Below are 16,675 nucleotides of genomic sequence, written 5' to 3'. Positions count from 1 at the left end.
ACAAAATTTTAGTACCAGTACTTACCAAGATATATGACCACAAAGTTGGCTCTGGATGCTCACCTGACGGCAACATCCAGTCCTGCCGCTTGCATAAGTGTTGCCGATTTACCTTTCTTTACCGTTTTTATTTTAATTTATATAATTTTTATGTTCTGATAATTACAATTTAAAATAGTTCATGTGATTTCATAGCCAATCTTTGTTCTGACAATAATATTATGTACTGAAACAGTACTCAAATTGTAACAATCACACTGACAGGTGAACATTTTCACCTTCCCTGGTCATTTACTATTGTCTAGAAATATATACAAAGTATTTATAGGTCCCAGCGATGTTTTAGACATGCTGGAGTATGAAACTCCTTGAAGAATGGTGTTATGACAAAGGTCAGATAAGTGACAGCCAGTGACATTTGATGAATGTGAGCTGTTGGAGGGAACCTTGCCTTTATATGTTTTTACTCTTGCACACAAACATGTCTTTGTATGTCTGCCTGTCAGTCTGTCTGTCTGCCTGTCTATCTGTCTGTACATCTATCTCTGTCTATCTGTACAGCTATCTGTCTGTCCACCTAGCTCTGCTTATCTGTCTGTCTAGTTCAGCTTATCTGTCCTTCTGATTCTGTGTGTGCCTGGAGTATAATATGAACTCCTTGAAGAATGGTGTTATGACAAGCATCAGATAACAAGTGACATTTGATGAATGTGCACTGCTGGAGGAGGGAACCTTGCCTTTATATGTTTTTACTCTTGCACACAAACATGTCTCTGTATGTGTCTGTCTGTCTGTCTAGCTCTGCTTATCTGTCTAGTTCTGCTTATCTGTCTTTCTGTCTGCCTGTGTGTGTCTGTCTTTCCATCTGCTTGTCTCTGTCTCAGGAAGCGGCTAGTAAACCTGTTGGTTTGTGGTTTATGTGCTGCTCCCTGATTGCTGAGCAAGTGACACTGCTATTATTTGCATCATGTTTATTTATGTCTTATATCTACAAACATTGTATAGCACTTGGCATGGATTTTTGGGATATCCTAGGTAATTTACATTATGTATAATAACTGTATTTATGAGTACATGTGAGAGACAGAGATATAGACAGACATACAGATAGGCAGTGATATAGACAGATAGACAGAGGTATAGACAGACATATAGATAGAGATATAGATAGACAGAGATATAGACATATAGACAGATACAGCCAAGGCCAGCCAGCCAAATGCATAAGAAAGAAGGAACACTGCAGCAGGCCTACTGGCCCATGTAAGGCAGGTCCATGTCACCCCCCCAGCTTAGACCAATGACCTACCTAATCAGGTCACATCCACTGAAAGAAGGAGCATGACATCTGACCTAGAAGCACAAGCTAGTCAGGTCCAACTCACACCCACCCACACTTACTCATGCATTTATCTAATCTATTTTTACTTTCCTTTTAAAATGTGAGTGTTAATATGACATGACATCAGTGAATCACTAGTGTTTGCCTGGCTATTTGCTCTAGCTGGCACACAATTGAACTGGTGCTCCCACAAGGTACTAAATGGTCCCCAATTTTTTTCATAGTGCACACACTGAGTGCACAGACCCATTCTTTCATGTCTAGGCAAATCAGGCCTATGCACCAAATTTGAAGGAATGAAAAATAAAAGGTTGATATACATTCGGAGCGCTGCGCACGTGCACATATATCTACGTGTAGACAGTTTAAGGGTTAAGCTAACAGTAGAACTAAGCATAAAAAAAACAATAAAAAGTAAAATACATGCACAGTACATTCATTACTTACCTTAAAATATTTGTAGTCCTCATGTAAGGCAAGAGGTAAGTTTTTTTTTTTTTTTTTTTTCAACAAGTCGGTCGTCTCCCACCGAGGTAGACAGCAACCGCCCAGGGAGGTACTACCGTCCTGCCAAGTGAGTGTAAAACGAAAGCCTGTAATTGTTTTACATGATGGTAGGATTGCTGGTGTCCTTTTTTCTGTCTCATAAATATGCAAGATTACAGGTACGTCTTGCTACTTCTACTTACACTTAGGTCACACTACACATACATGTACACGTTTATTTATACACACTCATCTGAGTTTTCTTTGATTTTATCTTAATAGTTCTTGGTCTTATTACTTTTCCTTTTATATCCATGGGGAAGTGGAATAAGAATCTTTCCTCCGTAAGCCATGCGTGTTGTAAAAGTCAACTAAAATGCCGGGAACAATGGGCTAGTAACCCCTTTTCCTGTAAAGATTACTAAAAAGAATAAGAAGAAGAAAGAGGTAAGTATATGTAGATAATCAAGTGTAGGTAGCCTGGTAGGTGTTGGCAGGTACGATATTTAAAGTGGCCCAGAGCGATAAAATACACAAAGTACACTCATTACTTACCTTAAAATATGTATAATATTATGTAGGGTAAGAGAATAGTATTTATTTTTTTTTTATTAACACATTGGCCGATTCCCACCAAGGCAGTGTGGCCTGAAAAAGAAAAACTTTCATCATCATTCACTCCATCACTGTCTTGCAAGAGGGGTGCTTTATACTACAGTTATAAAACTGCAACACTAACACCCCTTCTTCAGAGTGTAGACACTGTACTTCCCATCTCCAGGACTCAAGTCCGGCCTGCCGGTTTCCCTGAATCCCTTCATAAATGTTACTTTGCTCACACTCCAACAGCATGTCAAGTATTAAAAACCATTTGTTTCCATTCACTCCTATCAAATACGCTCATGCACGCTTGCTGGAAGTCCAAGCCCCGCACACAAAACCTCCTTTACCCCCTCCCTCCAACCCTTCCTAGGCCAATCCCTACCCTGCCTTCCCTCCACTACAGATTTATACTCTCCAAGTCATTGTTTTCTTCCATTCTCTTTATATGCCCAAACCACCTCAACAACCCCTCCTCAGCCCTCTGGATAATAGTTTTGGTAATCCCACACCTTCTCCTAATTTCCAAACTACGAATTCTTTGCATTATATTCACACCACACATTGCCCTCAGACATGACATCTCCACTGCCTCCAGCCTTCTCATCATTGCAACATTCCTCACCCATGCTTCACACCCATACAAGAGTGTTGGTACAACTATACTCATACATTCCCCTCTTTGCTTCCACGGACAAAGTTCTTTGTCTCCACAGACTCCTAAGTGCACCACTCACCCTTTTCCCCTCATCAATTCTGTGATTCACCTCATCTTTCACAGACCCATCTGCTGACATATCCACTCCTAAATATCTGAATACATTCACCTCCTCCTCACTCTCTCCCTCCAATCTGATATCCAATCTTTCATCACCTAATCTTTTTGTTATCCTCATAACCTTACTCTTTCCTATATTCACTTTTACTTTTCTTCTTTTACATACCTACCAAATTCATCCACCAACCTCTGCAACTTCTCTTCAGAATCTCCCAAAAGCATCGTGTTATCAGCAAAGAGCAACTGTGACAACTCTCACTTTGTGTTTGATTCTTTATCTTTTAACTCCACACCTCTTGCCAAGACCCTAGCACTCACTTCTCTTACAACCCCATCTATAAATATATTGAACAACCATGGTGACATCACACATCCTTGTCTAAGGCCTACTTTTACTGGGAAATAATCTCCCTCTCTCCTACATACTCTAACCTGAGCCTCACTATCCTCATAAAAACTCTTCACTGCTTTCAGTAACCTACCTCCTATACCATACACCTACAACATCTGCCACATTGCCCCCCTATCCACCCTGTTTTACGCCTTTTCCAAATTCATAAATGCCACAAAAACCTCTTTACCCTTATCTAAATACTGTTCACATATATGTTTCACTGTAAACACTTGGTCCACACACCCCCTACCTTTCCTAAAGCCTCCTTGTTCATCTGTTATCCTACTCTCTGTCTTACTCTTAATTCTTTCAATAATAACTCTACCACTTTACCAGGTATACTCAAAAGACTTATTCCCCTATAATTTTTGCACTCTCTTTTATCCCCTTTGCCTTTATACAAAGGTACTATGCATGGTATCTGCCAATCCTTAGGTACCTTACCCTCTTCCATACATTTATTAAATAATAGCACCAACCACTCCAAAACTATATCCCCTCCTACTTTCAACATTTCTATCTTTATCCCATCAATCCCAGCTGCCTTACCCCCTTTCATTCTACCCACTGCCTCACGAACTTACCCCACACTCACAACTGGCTCTTCCTCACCCCTACAAGATATTATTCCTCCTTGCCCTATACACAAAATCACAGCTTCCCTATCTTCATCAGCATTTAACAATTCTTCAAAATATTCCCTCTATCTTCCCGATACCTCTATCTCTCCGTTTAATAATCTCCTCTCCTATTTTTAACTCTCAAATCCATTTCTTCCTTAGGCTTCCTCAACTTATTAATCTCACTCCAAAACTTTTTCTTATTTTCAACAAAATTTGTTAATAACATCTCACCCACTCTCTCATTTGCTCTCTTTATACATTGCTTCACCACTCTCTTAACCTCTCTTTTTCTCTCCATATACTCTTCCCTCCTTGCATCACTTCTACTTTGTAAAAACCTCTCATATGCTAACTTTTTCTCCCTTACTACTCTCTTTACATCATCATTCCACCAATCGCTCTTCTTCCCTCCCGCGCCCACTTTCCAGTAACTACAAACTTCTGCTGAACACTCTAACACTACATTCTTAAGCCTACCCCTTACATCTTCGACCCCATTGCCTATACTCTCACTAGCCCATCTATCCTTCAATAGTTTTTTATATCTTACCCTAACTGCCTCCTCTTTTAGTTTATACACCTTCACCTCTCTCTTACTTTCTGCTTCTAGTTTCCTTGTATCCCATCTACCTTTTACTCTCACTGTAGCTACAACTAGAAAGTGATCTGACATATCTGTGGCCCCTCTATAAACATGTACTTCCTGAAGTGTACTCAATAGTCTTTTATCTACCAATACATAGTCCAACAAACTACTGTCATTACACCCTACATCATATCTTGTATACTTATTTTTCCTCTATTTCTTATAATACATATTAATTATAACTAAACCCCTTTCTATACAAAGGTCAATCAAAGAGCTCCCATTATCATTTACACATGGCACCCCAAACTGACCTACCACACCCTCTCTAAATGTTTCTCCTACTTTAACATTTAGGTTCCCTACTACAATACTCTCTCATTTGGTTCAAAGGTTCCCATACATTTGCTTAACATCTCCCAAAATTTACACATTTATATTCCCTCTTCTCCTTCCATAACTGGTCCTTCAACATTATTTCTACCCCTTCGTTAGCTCTAACTCTCTCAGCTACTCCTGACTTAATCCCATTTATTTCTCCCCACGGAAACTCGCCTACCCCCTTCAGCTTTGTTTCACTTAGGGCAGGACATCCAACTTCTTTTCATTCATAACATCAGCAATCATCTCTTTCTTATCATCTGCACTACATCCAAGCACATTCAAGCATCCCAGTTTTAAAAAGTTTTTCTTCTTCTGATTTTTAGTAAATCTGTAAAGGAGCAGGGGTTACTAGCCCATAGTAGTACGTATTTATTTGTAGGAAGTCAGGTGTAGGTACCTGGTAGGTGTAACACGTAGCTGCCTGGCTACAACACCTAAATGTAATATGCGATATTTAAAGTGCCCCAGAGCGATATTATTATTATTATTATTATTATTATTATTATTATTATTATTATTATTACCATCGACATACCTTGTTCACTTGAGTTTAATTATTTCTAACAACTATCCTTAGATGCATCATAAATGACCGAAAAGTGATGAGAAATCATGCCCACAACTGTAAACAAACCCGAGTGCATTAAAGATGCATTGATACACATTATCTATGGTGCTGAACCAGAGAAAATGGAATTCTTTCCCTTTGCCCAGTACCATGTCTCATATTTATGTGAAATTTATTGTACTTTGGGTATATGTATCATGTCTATATGCTATGTAACACATTTCTTATACTATAATTTTGAAAAAAATATCATATATGGATTAATGAAAATGCCTATATTAATGAAAAATAAGGTATTTAACATGCTCAAGAGTGATTATTATTACAGCCTATCCGCACTTAACGACAGAGTTCTGTTCCTAAGACCACATCAGTAAACGAATTCCTCGCTATGTGAAGGGCATACTATGCTTATCACTTGACTGTACAGCAATTTTTACAGTAAACAGTCTTTCACACTTGACAAGCTTAAGGTTTTTTAATGAGAACATCAGCTGATTAAATGGCTCTCGGTGCTGGAAAATTTTCCAGACATACAAATACTATACATGCAAAGAAAAAGGCAGAAGGTAGAGGAGCTAAAAAAAAAAAAAAGTGAAAATGGTAAGGAGATCCTGAAACCAGTCATTTAGCAGGCAATACTGGTAAAATGAATTCCTAGTGGTTCATCAGAACCCATACACAAAATCTAATATCTAGTAAACAATATAATAAATGAATAAAACAATGAAATGTAAATACATACCCTTTCATGAAGAAGTGTTGAAATCACACAGAATAGTAAATTCATATTATCTTCTGAACATCCTTTGCAACTGAATAATTTATAGTTACTGGCACTCAGATAGTCTCAACACACTTCACTCTTGTACTGTTTCTTTGGTCCATTACAGTAGATGATGGGAAACTCAATGGAAGAAGGGTCCACTGAGGAGTTCTGGCAGCTCAGACATTGCACCCTGGCTGGAACACTTAGGTGCTTTACCACCCAGTAGTTGATGCTATTGTCACATGTACTGGTGCCACCCAGCCACATGAGGATCACTGTTGAGATAACACGAGAAGTCACTACACAGTTTTGGTAATATGGCCACAACCAACTTACCATACAAATACTCTAAACATTCCACACTGGCTAGGCTATGTCTACTGAACAATTTTGTCACGGCTTTGCAAGACAGTTAAGTTTGAGAATCGATTTATAGCACATTAAATTTTGTACACAGAGCACTGTTACTCTTGAGCAATATTAACTTTGTACTTTACTTTTCTTTTTTAAGCAAGAGATAACACACAAGACTGTATTGAGAAGAACATGATCAGCATAAAGCTGGTGAAACAAGTCAGCCAGAGCTGATGGGTAACTTTACCTGCTGAGCCACAGACCGATGCTGATTCCGGCAGCTAAGATTCTTGACAGTTTTGGGGGCATATTTTGTTATGCCACTATATGATTAATAGTGATCAACCCATGTCACCGTTGTGCAAAAATATTCTAATAAGGAAAGTTAACTCTTGGAATGTTTGTGCATTTCTAAACCAAAGTGGTAGACAAAATTGTTTTTAGGAATTCAAAATTTATTACAGCACATAGGTGACAGGGTTTTGTAAACCAGTGCTTACTAATTGTATTGAAAATCAACTAAAATAACAAAAATAAAAGTGATGGAAATAATAAGGTGAGAAATGAGCTGGTACATTGATGCCTTAGCCTGTAAGATGAGTCAAGTGTATCAGCCCCTGGGGATTTGACAATGCCTTAGTCCAGAGAGGAGAGGATCTGTCATCCAGAGGAACATGTGATTCAGGACCTGACATCACCCTAAGCAATGGCTACAAGTCTAGAACCACTGGGAGACGGGAGACGGGAGACACAAAGCATAGGCTGGGTAGAGACATGTTCGTCGTGAGCTGGGATGAATTGGAAGGTCCACTTGTGTGTGTGGTGTGTGAGACTGACCTCATGACAAGTTCTCTTCCTTAAGACAATGTGAAGCAGTCGCCACTAAGGTTGCATGAACGAAAAATTTTACTAATTACAATTTATAGACTCATATGATCTATATTATTGTTCAATTTGTCATGCAACCTTTAAAAAAAAAGGTGTGAAAACTGAGCCACTGAGAGTTATATACTGCCATAAGCATGCTACTTTTTTCTTTTATTTAAACACCCATGTCATTTACTATAAATTTATTTCCTTAACCTAAGTGAAAACATATTTAAGATGAGCCAATGGTCTCAATTGCACAAAAAATTCACTAATCATATAAGAGATATTGATACAAGATCTCATAACCTTAAGTTAAAATTAATGACTTGATCTGGACATTGAAAATAAATTCATTATTTGTGAACACAGTCATATTAATAGAAATTTAGAGCAAGACTGATTTTTTTAATTTTTTCTTTAAAACATTTACTTTCTAAGTCTAAAAAAGTATGGAGCATAACCCTATTTCAAAAATACAGTTTGAATATAAAGTAGATTTTAGCTATGATAGCAGGACAAAGTGGCAGGGTGGGTGGTGGTCACGGCTCAGAGCCTATTGACCAGGTGCTTTAACATCCACTTGGCTGACCCCATTGGTCTCCGATTTTATGCCCCCCACTATTTCTGGGGCCAGGGGAGCCATTGGTACATCGGTGTTTAACTCTTTCTGATCCACTATAGACTCCCCGTTCTCCTCTGCCTGGTCCATGGATTGGGGTTTTGCCCCACCCCCCTCGGGGGCGTCCGAACTGTCCGCATTAGCTTCACTAGTGGCTGACGCCTCCCCTTTATTTTCCTCATCTTTAATGTTGCCTTGCATGGCTGCTTCCGCCAATATTTTATCCACATCCTGTAAATTGTGTGAAATATAATGTTAATATGGCGTGGGTTGGGCCTGGGCCTGGTCCACTACCGAAAGAGCAACAGGAGGGACCACTTACATCACAACCAACACAACCACAACTAAATTTTGTCTTTAAAGCAAGGTTGAGATGATAACACGTAAGTTATGCAATACAGCTTCATGCTGAGAATTAAGAAAACATTATACTGCATTTAAATTTAATTACTTTTTATTGAGCAAAGCCTATGAATTTAAGGCAATTTAAAAAAATTAACTTGCATCTAAATTAAATTTAACCCAAATGACAAAGAGCGATTCAGCTCATGCATCAGTGGTTCAGGCAAAATTTTAAATTTGACTATACCAGACCGGTTCCCACAAGTCAGCTCAGAAGGTGATGTTCTCAATAGTTCAAGAAATCATTCCAAGTTGAAAGGAAACTTTAAGAGAGATGTCACGTGTTTTCTAATTGACTATTATTAATTGGCGAATGATTGCAATTTTAACAGTATGTGACAACATCACCTCGTATGCAGGTTGTCATGTTTCTTCTCCTCCCCAACGATGACCAATAAGTCACAGGAGAAGGATGGTGGGTGTCCCAGATATTGTAAGCTACACAATGGCATGATAGTCATATACAATCATCCCTACCCAAAACCCTTGAGATGTGGGGACACAAGGCAAAGAACAATGTATCATCTAAATTCCCAACAATTCTGAAATTCTCCCTCTAAATGTCCCTAACCAAATTTTTTTAAATCACTGAACCATACACCACTGCACTATTTCAATGACTCCCACACTAACTTCCCAAGTGCTGAGTCCACCACACCATGCCTTCCCTAAAGACTTTTTCCAGAGGTTTCAGGATCACCAACCCAAAATGCTACCTACCTCTTCTGGGTGTGCTCCTATGTACTCCAGCTTGGCTTCACGCAGCATGGTCGTCACCTTATTCCGTTGTTCCTTAAACTCATCCCAGTCTGCTTTACTTTTTGTCTTTTTGGCCTTCTGGTGCAATTTATGCTTCTTCATAATTTCATTTTTCATTCCTTCTGTTACCCATGGTTTATTCATTTCTCCCTGTAATTAATAAAATTGCAGTTAGTATTAACCTTCATTTATGTTTTGTATCATAAACTTCTGCTCTTATATATATATATATATATATATATATATATATATATATATATATATATATATATATATATATATATATATATATATATATATATATATATATATTATATATATATATACACACACACACACACACCTACCATCCGACTTACAACCACTCGACTTACGACCGTGTTTTTTATGCCAAATTTCTGGAAAATAAACAACTATTTGTGTTGTACACAGTGTTTATCCTAAACCTTACAGTATAAAATACAGCACTAACAACATAAAAAGTAAAGTAAAACATGAAATACCAAAATAAAACAATAAAATAAAGTCATTACAAAAATGTTCTGTTGATATTCAGTAGTAAAGTTCGACTTACGACCATTTCGACTTACGACCGGTTTCTTGGAACCGAACTCGGTCGTAAGTCGGATAGTAGGTGTATGTATATATATATACAGTGGACCCTCAACCAGCGATATCAATCCGTTCCTGAGAGCTCATCGTTACTCAAAATAATCGTTAGTCAAGTTAATTTTCCACATAAGAAATAATGGAAATCAAATTAATCCATGCAAGACACCCCAAAGTATTGAAAAAAAAAATTTTTACCACATGAAATATTAATTTTAATACACACAAACTGAAGAAGACATGCACAGTTACATGACACTTACCTTTATTGAAGATCTGGTGATGATTGATGGGATGGGAGGAGGGGGAGACCGTTGATCTTGTTAGTGTTTAGAAGGGGAATCCCCTTCCATTAGCACTTGAGGCAGCAAGTCTTTTTCTGGGGTTACTTCCCTTGTTCTTTTAATGCCACTAGGACCAGCTTCAGAGTCACTGGACTTCTATCGCACAACATATCTGTCCATAGAGGCCTGTACCTCTCGTTCCTTTATCCTAAAGTGTTTCACAACATTGTCAGTGTAATAGTCACCAGCACGGCTTGCAATAGCTGTGTGAGGGTGATTTTCATCAAAAAAGGTTTGCACTTTAAGCCACATTGCACACATTTCCTTAATCTTTGAAGTAGGCAACTTCTTCAATTTCTCTCTCCCCTCCTCCGAAGCAGTTTTCTCAGGTGTGGCCTCTTACTGTTGAAGATGATCTAGCAGCTCATCAGTGGTTTGTAATTCATTGTCCTCCTCCACCAACTCTTCCACATCCTCCCCACTAACCTCACCAGTATGAGCACTAGTTCCAGGCATTTTTTCCTGTTCACCTGGGTGTTAGTCAACTGTTGTGGGTCGCATCCTGGGGGACAAGATTAAGGACCCCCAATGGAAATAAGTTAGACAGTCCTCGATGATGCACTGACTTTCTTGGGTTATCCTGGGTGGCTAACCCTCCGGGGTTAATTGTTTCTCGGTAATTGTTTCACGTTAAGCCACACCAACAACACTCTCTCCACATCTTCGAGTAATACAGCTGATGGTGGTGCAGCAACAACAACAGCTGACTGTGGTGCAGCAGCAGCTGCACCTTTGGCAAGAACAGCTTCCTTGATTGCCGTTTTCTTACCCACAATAGTAGTGATGGTTGATTGGGGTTTATTATACAACCTGACCAGCTCAGAGACACGCACTCCACTTTCATACTTAGCAATGATCTCTTTCTTCATCTCCATAGTAATTCTCACCCTTTTTGCTGTAGGGTTGGCACTAGAAGCTTTCTTGGGGCCCATGGTGACTTATTTTGCAGGTGCAATCACTACAAAGGCTGTGATATGAAATGTTCCAGTTGTTGTATGTTTGGAAGCAACTGCGGTGGCTGGCTGGCTTGTAAACACTGACACCGAAGGGACAAGTGAGGCGCGCTCAGGCCAAAGTGGACGCGTATGGTATGGAACGAATAGCGCTGGTCGGGTTTTTAAGTGCTAGTTGAGGCAAAATTTTTGCGTTTAAATGTATCGCTAGTCAGATTTATCGTTAATCGATGCCATCGCTGGTTAAGGGTCCACTGTATATATATATATATATATATATATATATATATATATATATACACACCTACCATCCGACTTACGACCTGCTCGACTTACGACCACTCGACTTACGACCGTGTTTTTTATGCAAAATTTCTGGGAAATAAACAACTATTTGTGTTGTACACAGTGTTTATCCTAAACCTTACAGTATAAAATACAGTACTAACAACATAAAAAGTAAAGTAAAACATGAAATACCAAAATAAAACAATAAAATAAAGTCATTACAAAAATGTTTTTTTGATATTCAGTAGTAAAGTTCGACCTACGACCATTTCGACTTACAACCAGTTTCTCGGAACTGAACTCAGTCGTAAGTCGGATGGTAGGTGTATATATATGTTTTTGTCAATTATTATACTCACCCAAGTGACTAAACATAAAATTCCTAATATAGTTATTCCCTATTAAATCTTAAGTTAGTTCTAAGTTTGCCTAAGATACTCTTCCAATCTATGAGCTTTAATAGAAACTGTGTATCATGCCAAGACAAATCCAATCCCATTATTAAATCTACCATTTGTAATATTGTTATATGTTTTGTACTACCTCACTATTATAAATCTAATTATGTATGTACCTAATTATGTATGTATCTAATTATGTATGTATCTAATTATGTACCTGTAATGTATGTTAAAACGTACTGCTCCATAACCTATATCAATACATACAGTTTATAAGCCACGTCTACGGCCCTATGCTGTACATTCTACAAGATTGATGGACTGAGCACATCGACTCCAGGCAGAAAGACTGATTACCTCAAACTCCTACTCTCCTTACACCTTTCTGCTTTGTATTGGACTGATGAAGCCACTGTGTGGTGAAGCGTTTCCTGAATAAAGATTCCTATATGTTGCATAAGTGTCTCAATCTTCAACTTGTTGGTTTTTCAAACCATTCATCACATTTTTTGTGTTGCAATTGATTCAAAATGGAGGGAAAGTGTACTGGAGAGGCCTGGGGATGTGATCAATGAACAGGGGAAAGGTTGCTTAAGTGGCTGGAATGCCTACAGTATTTGTTTTTGACTAATTGGAATTTGTTGAAAAGAAGTTGAAACAGGCCAAATTATCAGCTTCTGGCTTTTTAATAAGATAGTTTCTTGCAATCAATGGATATTATGGAGGGCATACTAACAAATAGCCAGGAACTGGTTCACTTCAAAAGCAAAGAAATTGGCCTAAAACAAGTTTCAGACTCGGCCAAATCACTGTTGCATAATGTGTTACCTGATCAACCCTGACCAAATTCATGCCAGTGTAATTCCATAAGTTCATATTACATAAAATTTTGCATCTTAAAAGAAATTCCCTATCATTTTAGAAGATACTGTACTTATTTTATTTAACCCTTTGACCGTTTCAGTCGTATATATGTCTTACGCGCCACTGTTTCGGACGTATTTATACGCATAAATTCTAGCGGCTTCAAATCAAGCGGGAGAAAGCTGGTAGGCCTACATGAGAGAGAATGGGTCTGAGTGGTGGGTGTGCACCCTGTGAAAAAATCTGGGACTCAGTGGTGCATCGTGGGAACACCATCTTGGTACTCCATTTTCACCATTCCTCGCGGTAAGAAGTACCTCACTCATCGGCGGATTGGAGGTCTTTTGTTCCCAAGTGATAACTCTAACAGCAATGGAAGTGCAAGTGAAAGTGAATTCCATGGTTTTCAAGTAGGTGTGACCGAAAACAGTGCCCAGAATAATGTAATTAGTGATGAAAACCCAGATGACCCACAACCTTCCACCTCTGGTGCTGGCCCGGCTCGTTCACGTTCACCTGTACCCGGACGAAAGAGGAAACTATTTGCCCGTGTACAAGACTCAGATGTGAGCAGTGAGAGTGATAGTGATTTCAAAGCTATTGAAAGCAGTTCTAGTTGCGACAGTGAGGGTGAATATTCCCCAGTGAAGCAGCAGTATATACGATGTAGCATGCAGTCTGGTAGTGTGTCATGTGCTGTTCCAAGGGGAAGGAATAAATCTCGGAGCACATCCCGTGGCCCTACACTACGACCTGATAGTGAAGATGACGATATTCTTACGATGGGTATGATTGATGTGAGTGAGGCAGCAGGTGGTGGTGGTGACAGTGAAGGTGCACCAAGTCATGTGGCACCAGCAGCGGGCCACGCTACTACCAAAGCTGCTGACTCTGCACAACTACAACCAGCCTCACCCAACCCCACACTCCCACAACCACAACCACGTTTCAATATCCAGAATCCACCAGCTGACCGCATCTGGGATTGGCAGCAAGGTGACGAGTTTGTTCCCAGTCCCCATGACTTTGATGAAACACAAAGTGGAATACGGCCATCGTGTACACTTGCGAACAATGCTACTGAACTGGAATGCTTTCAGTTATTCTTCGATGAACCCCTGATGGACATTACTGTCAGGGAAACCAACACCACATACTATGAGCACACCATGGCAAATACAATACTTTCACCAAGATCACGGCTACACCAGTGGAAGGACAGAACTGTGGCAGAGATGTACCTGTTCTTTGCCACAATAATGCTTATGCCACATGTGTATAAGCACACTGTCACCACATACTGGTCAGCAGAAAGCCTGATTTCAACCCCAGGTTTTAGTGACATTATAGGAGTAAATCGTTTTTTGATACTGTTACGTATGTTACACTTTTCAGACAAAACAAGGCCTGACAGAAGCGACAGGTTATATAAGATCAGAAATGTGTTTATGTACCTGAAACAAAAGTGTTTCATGTATTTTTATCCCTTCAGGAAGCTTGTTATTGATGAGTCTCCTCTTCAAGGGGGGCTCCTTGGCGTGGTGAAGAGGCTCTTGGTCTGAGGAATTAGACCTGTCGGTCTTCTTCCTCAGACCGAACCTAATTACCCCCCCAATCTCCCCTCCCCTATCCCATCCTCCCCTTTTTCCTTTCCTCCTCCTCCTCCCCACCCCTCCCTTTTGCCCTTCCTCTTTTCGGCCTTTGGGATTTCTCCCACAGGCGCGCTAGTTCCTAGGTAGGGGAAAGGATACCGGGGTCCATCCCATTCCGTTGAGGTTCTTGGCGGTGGCGTAGTTTGCCGTGGAATCTGGATCGCCTGGGGATGTCCCGATCCCTCTCCGGTATCCCGGAGTAGCTTTGGATGTCTTTCGGGCGACGGGCGTATCTCTGGAAGCCACCTTTCGGATTCCGGGGGTGGTGGCCGAAGGAGGTATGCTTTGTGGCGGATATCCGGCCGCCCTCTCTTTTGTCCACCAAGGTAGCTCGGCAGATGTGAGGTTGCTATCCCGGATTGTTAGTTTACTAGCATGATGGGTAGGGTATGGCACGGGTTCCATGCTGCATCTGCGCTACTTGCGGTGCTGAGGGCCACTTGGGCGCGGAGGGAGATTTCTGGCCCTTTCATTCCTCCTAGGAACTATCCCTCCCCGGTCCCCCTTTTTTTTATTCTTTTTTTTATTTTTATTTTCTTTTCTTTCTTTTTTTTTTCTTAAAAACAAAAAGAAAGAAGTAACCTAACCATGGCAGCCCTAGTCCATGAACCTCCTACCCCCGGGCCCCTTCTTGATACCGCACCCCGTTCTGACCCCGCCTCGTCTTTGGACCACTCTTCAGACACTCCTCATGCCTCTGTACCTCTTGCCGGTGCTGTTTCCTCACCCGCTTCAGGTACTGAGGCCTCGACTGACTCCTTCGATTTATTGGACCTTCGCTCTCCTCTGACTATGCTTCCGGCCTCTCCCTCTACGGTGCGGCAATTTTCAAATCGTCGACCCGTTCCACGTCGGACCAACTCTGGTCCCACGCCTAAACGCCAACGACAATTACCTGCTGATGATACTTCTCCACCTTCTCGTTCTTCTCAGAAACGATCGACACATCCTTCACTACCTTTCCATGCTCAGTTTCAGACTGAACAATGGGCTAAATTCTTCACTTTACGACCGACTTCCTCTACTGCCTATCTTTCTGACCACAGTATTGGCAAGGCACTCCTACGCCATGTTGGTAAAGATATTTCTTTTCATGCTCTTAAGAGCGGTACGCGCATCATCACTGTACAGAATGCTACCCAGGCTCATGAGCTCTCTCGTCTTTCCCATATCGATACTGTTCCTGTCACTCTTGAAAAACATCATTCCCTCAATTCTTGTAGTGGTACCGTCATTCTGCCCCATACCATAGTTCAACAAAATTTCCGGACATGTGGCACTGACATTCTTGAACAGCTGGAACTCCAAGATCTCCCAATCCTCAAGGTAGACACTTACGTTCTTCCTGCCCACGGGCGGAGACGATACCCTAGCAATGTGGCTCGTTTAACTTTTGACAGCCAAGAACTCCCATCCTCAGTTTATATAGCAGGACATCGGTTACAAGTCCGAAAGGTGATCCCTACACCGCAAGTGTAGAAATTGCTGGCGATTTGGCCATCCAGCGAAATATTGCAGATCTATCGCCGAATGCCCAGTCTGTGGTGCCGATGACCATTCTCATACGTCTTGCAATCGATCTCCCTCTTGCCTTAACTGTCATGAGGCTCACCCTTCGTACTCTCGCCGTTGTCAAGTCTATTTAAACGAGCGGGAAATCCGTTACCTCAAAGAGACAGAAGGTCTCCCTTATGCCATGGCAGTTTCTCATCTCCGCCTCCAAGGGAGACTCCCACGTGTTTCTTATTCCCGTGTTTCAAAACGTCCCCCCACTTCTGGTATCCCATCTTCTACACCCACCTCTGTGGTTACCTCTCCCATAGTCACTCCTGTATCTAATCCTTTTGCTGTCCTCGGCTCAGACGTCCCTACTTCAACGCTTCAGTCTGATCTCGCTTCTTCGTGTTCTCTCTCAGAAGCCTCAGTAACGACAAGATCTCGTATGACACCTCCTCCCAATCGTCCCTCTACTTCTCAAAAGTCAAAAAAAGTGCGTTAACACCTACCCATCTTCCACCTCCTCATTTTAC

The 16,675-nt window shown here is 40.6% G+C and overlaps 1 protein-coding gene across 6 annotated transcripts in view; it reads right to left on the bottom strand.

Annotated features, from left to right (window-relative positions):
• The window catches only part of LOC128695087 (DNA-binding protein K10), a 78,321-nt gene that overhangs the window by 49,952 nt on the left and 11,694 nt on the right, over positions 1-16,675 (bottom strand). For 2 of the 6 annotated variants that reach the window (XM_070091450.1, XM_070091447.1), the window contains exons 1-2: positions 9,496-9,635; positions 6,507-6,805 (exon numbers count right to left, since the gene is read on the bottom strand). Coding sequence is in view for 1 of the 6 variants with exons in the window: in XM_053785484.2 (XP_053641459.1) it covers positions 8,308-8,604; positions 9,496-9,684 (486 nt within the window). In the remaining 5 variants the exon portion in view is untranslated. The other 4 variants (XM_070091449.1, XM_070091448.1, XM_053785484.2 and 1 more) reach the window with 4 other exon arrangements.

Source organism: Cherax quadricarinatus, chromosome 35 (assembly GCF_038502225.1).
Source record: "Cherax quadricarinatus isolate ZL_2023a chromosome 35, ASM3850222v1, whole genome shotgun sequence".
NCBI lineage: Eukaryota > Metazoa > Arthropoda > Malacostraca > Decapoda > Parastacidae > Cherax > Cherax quadricarinatus.
The sequence above is the reverse complement of the archived record's forward strand: the minus strand, read 5'-3'. Positions and strand labels throughout refer to the sequence as shown.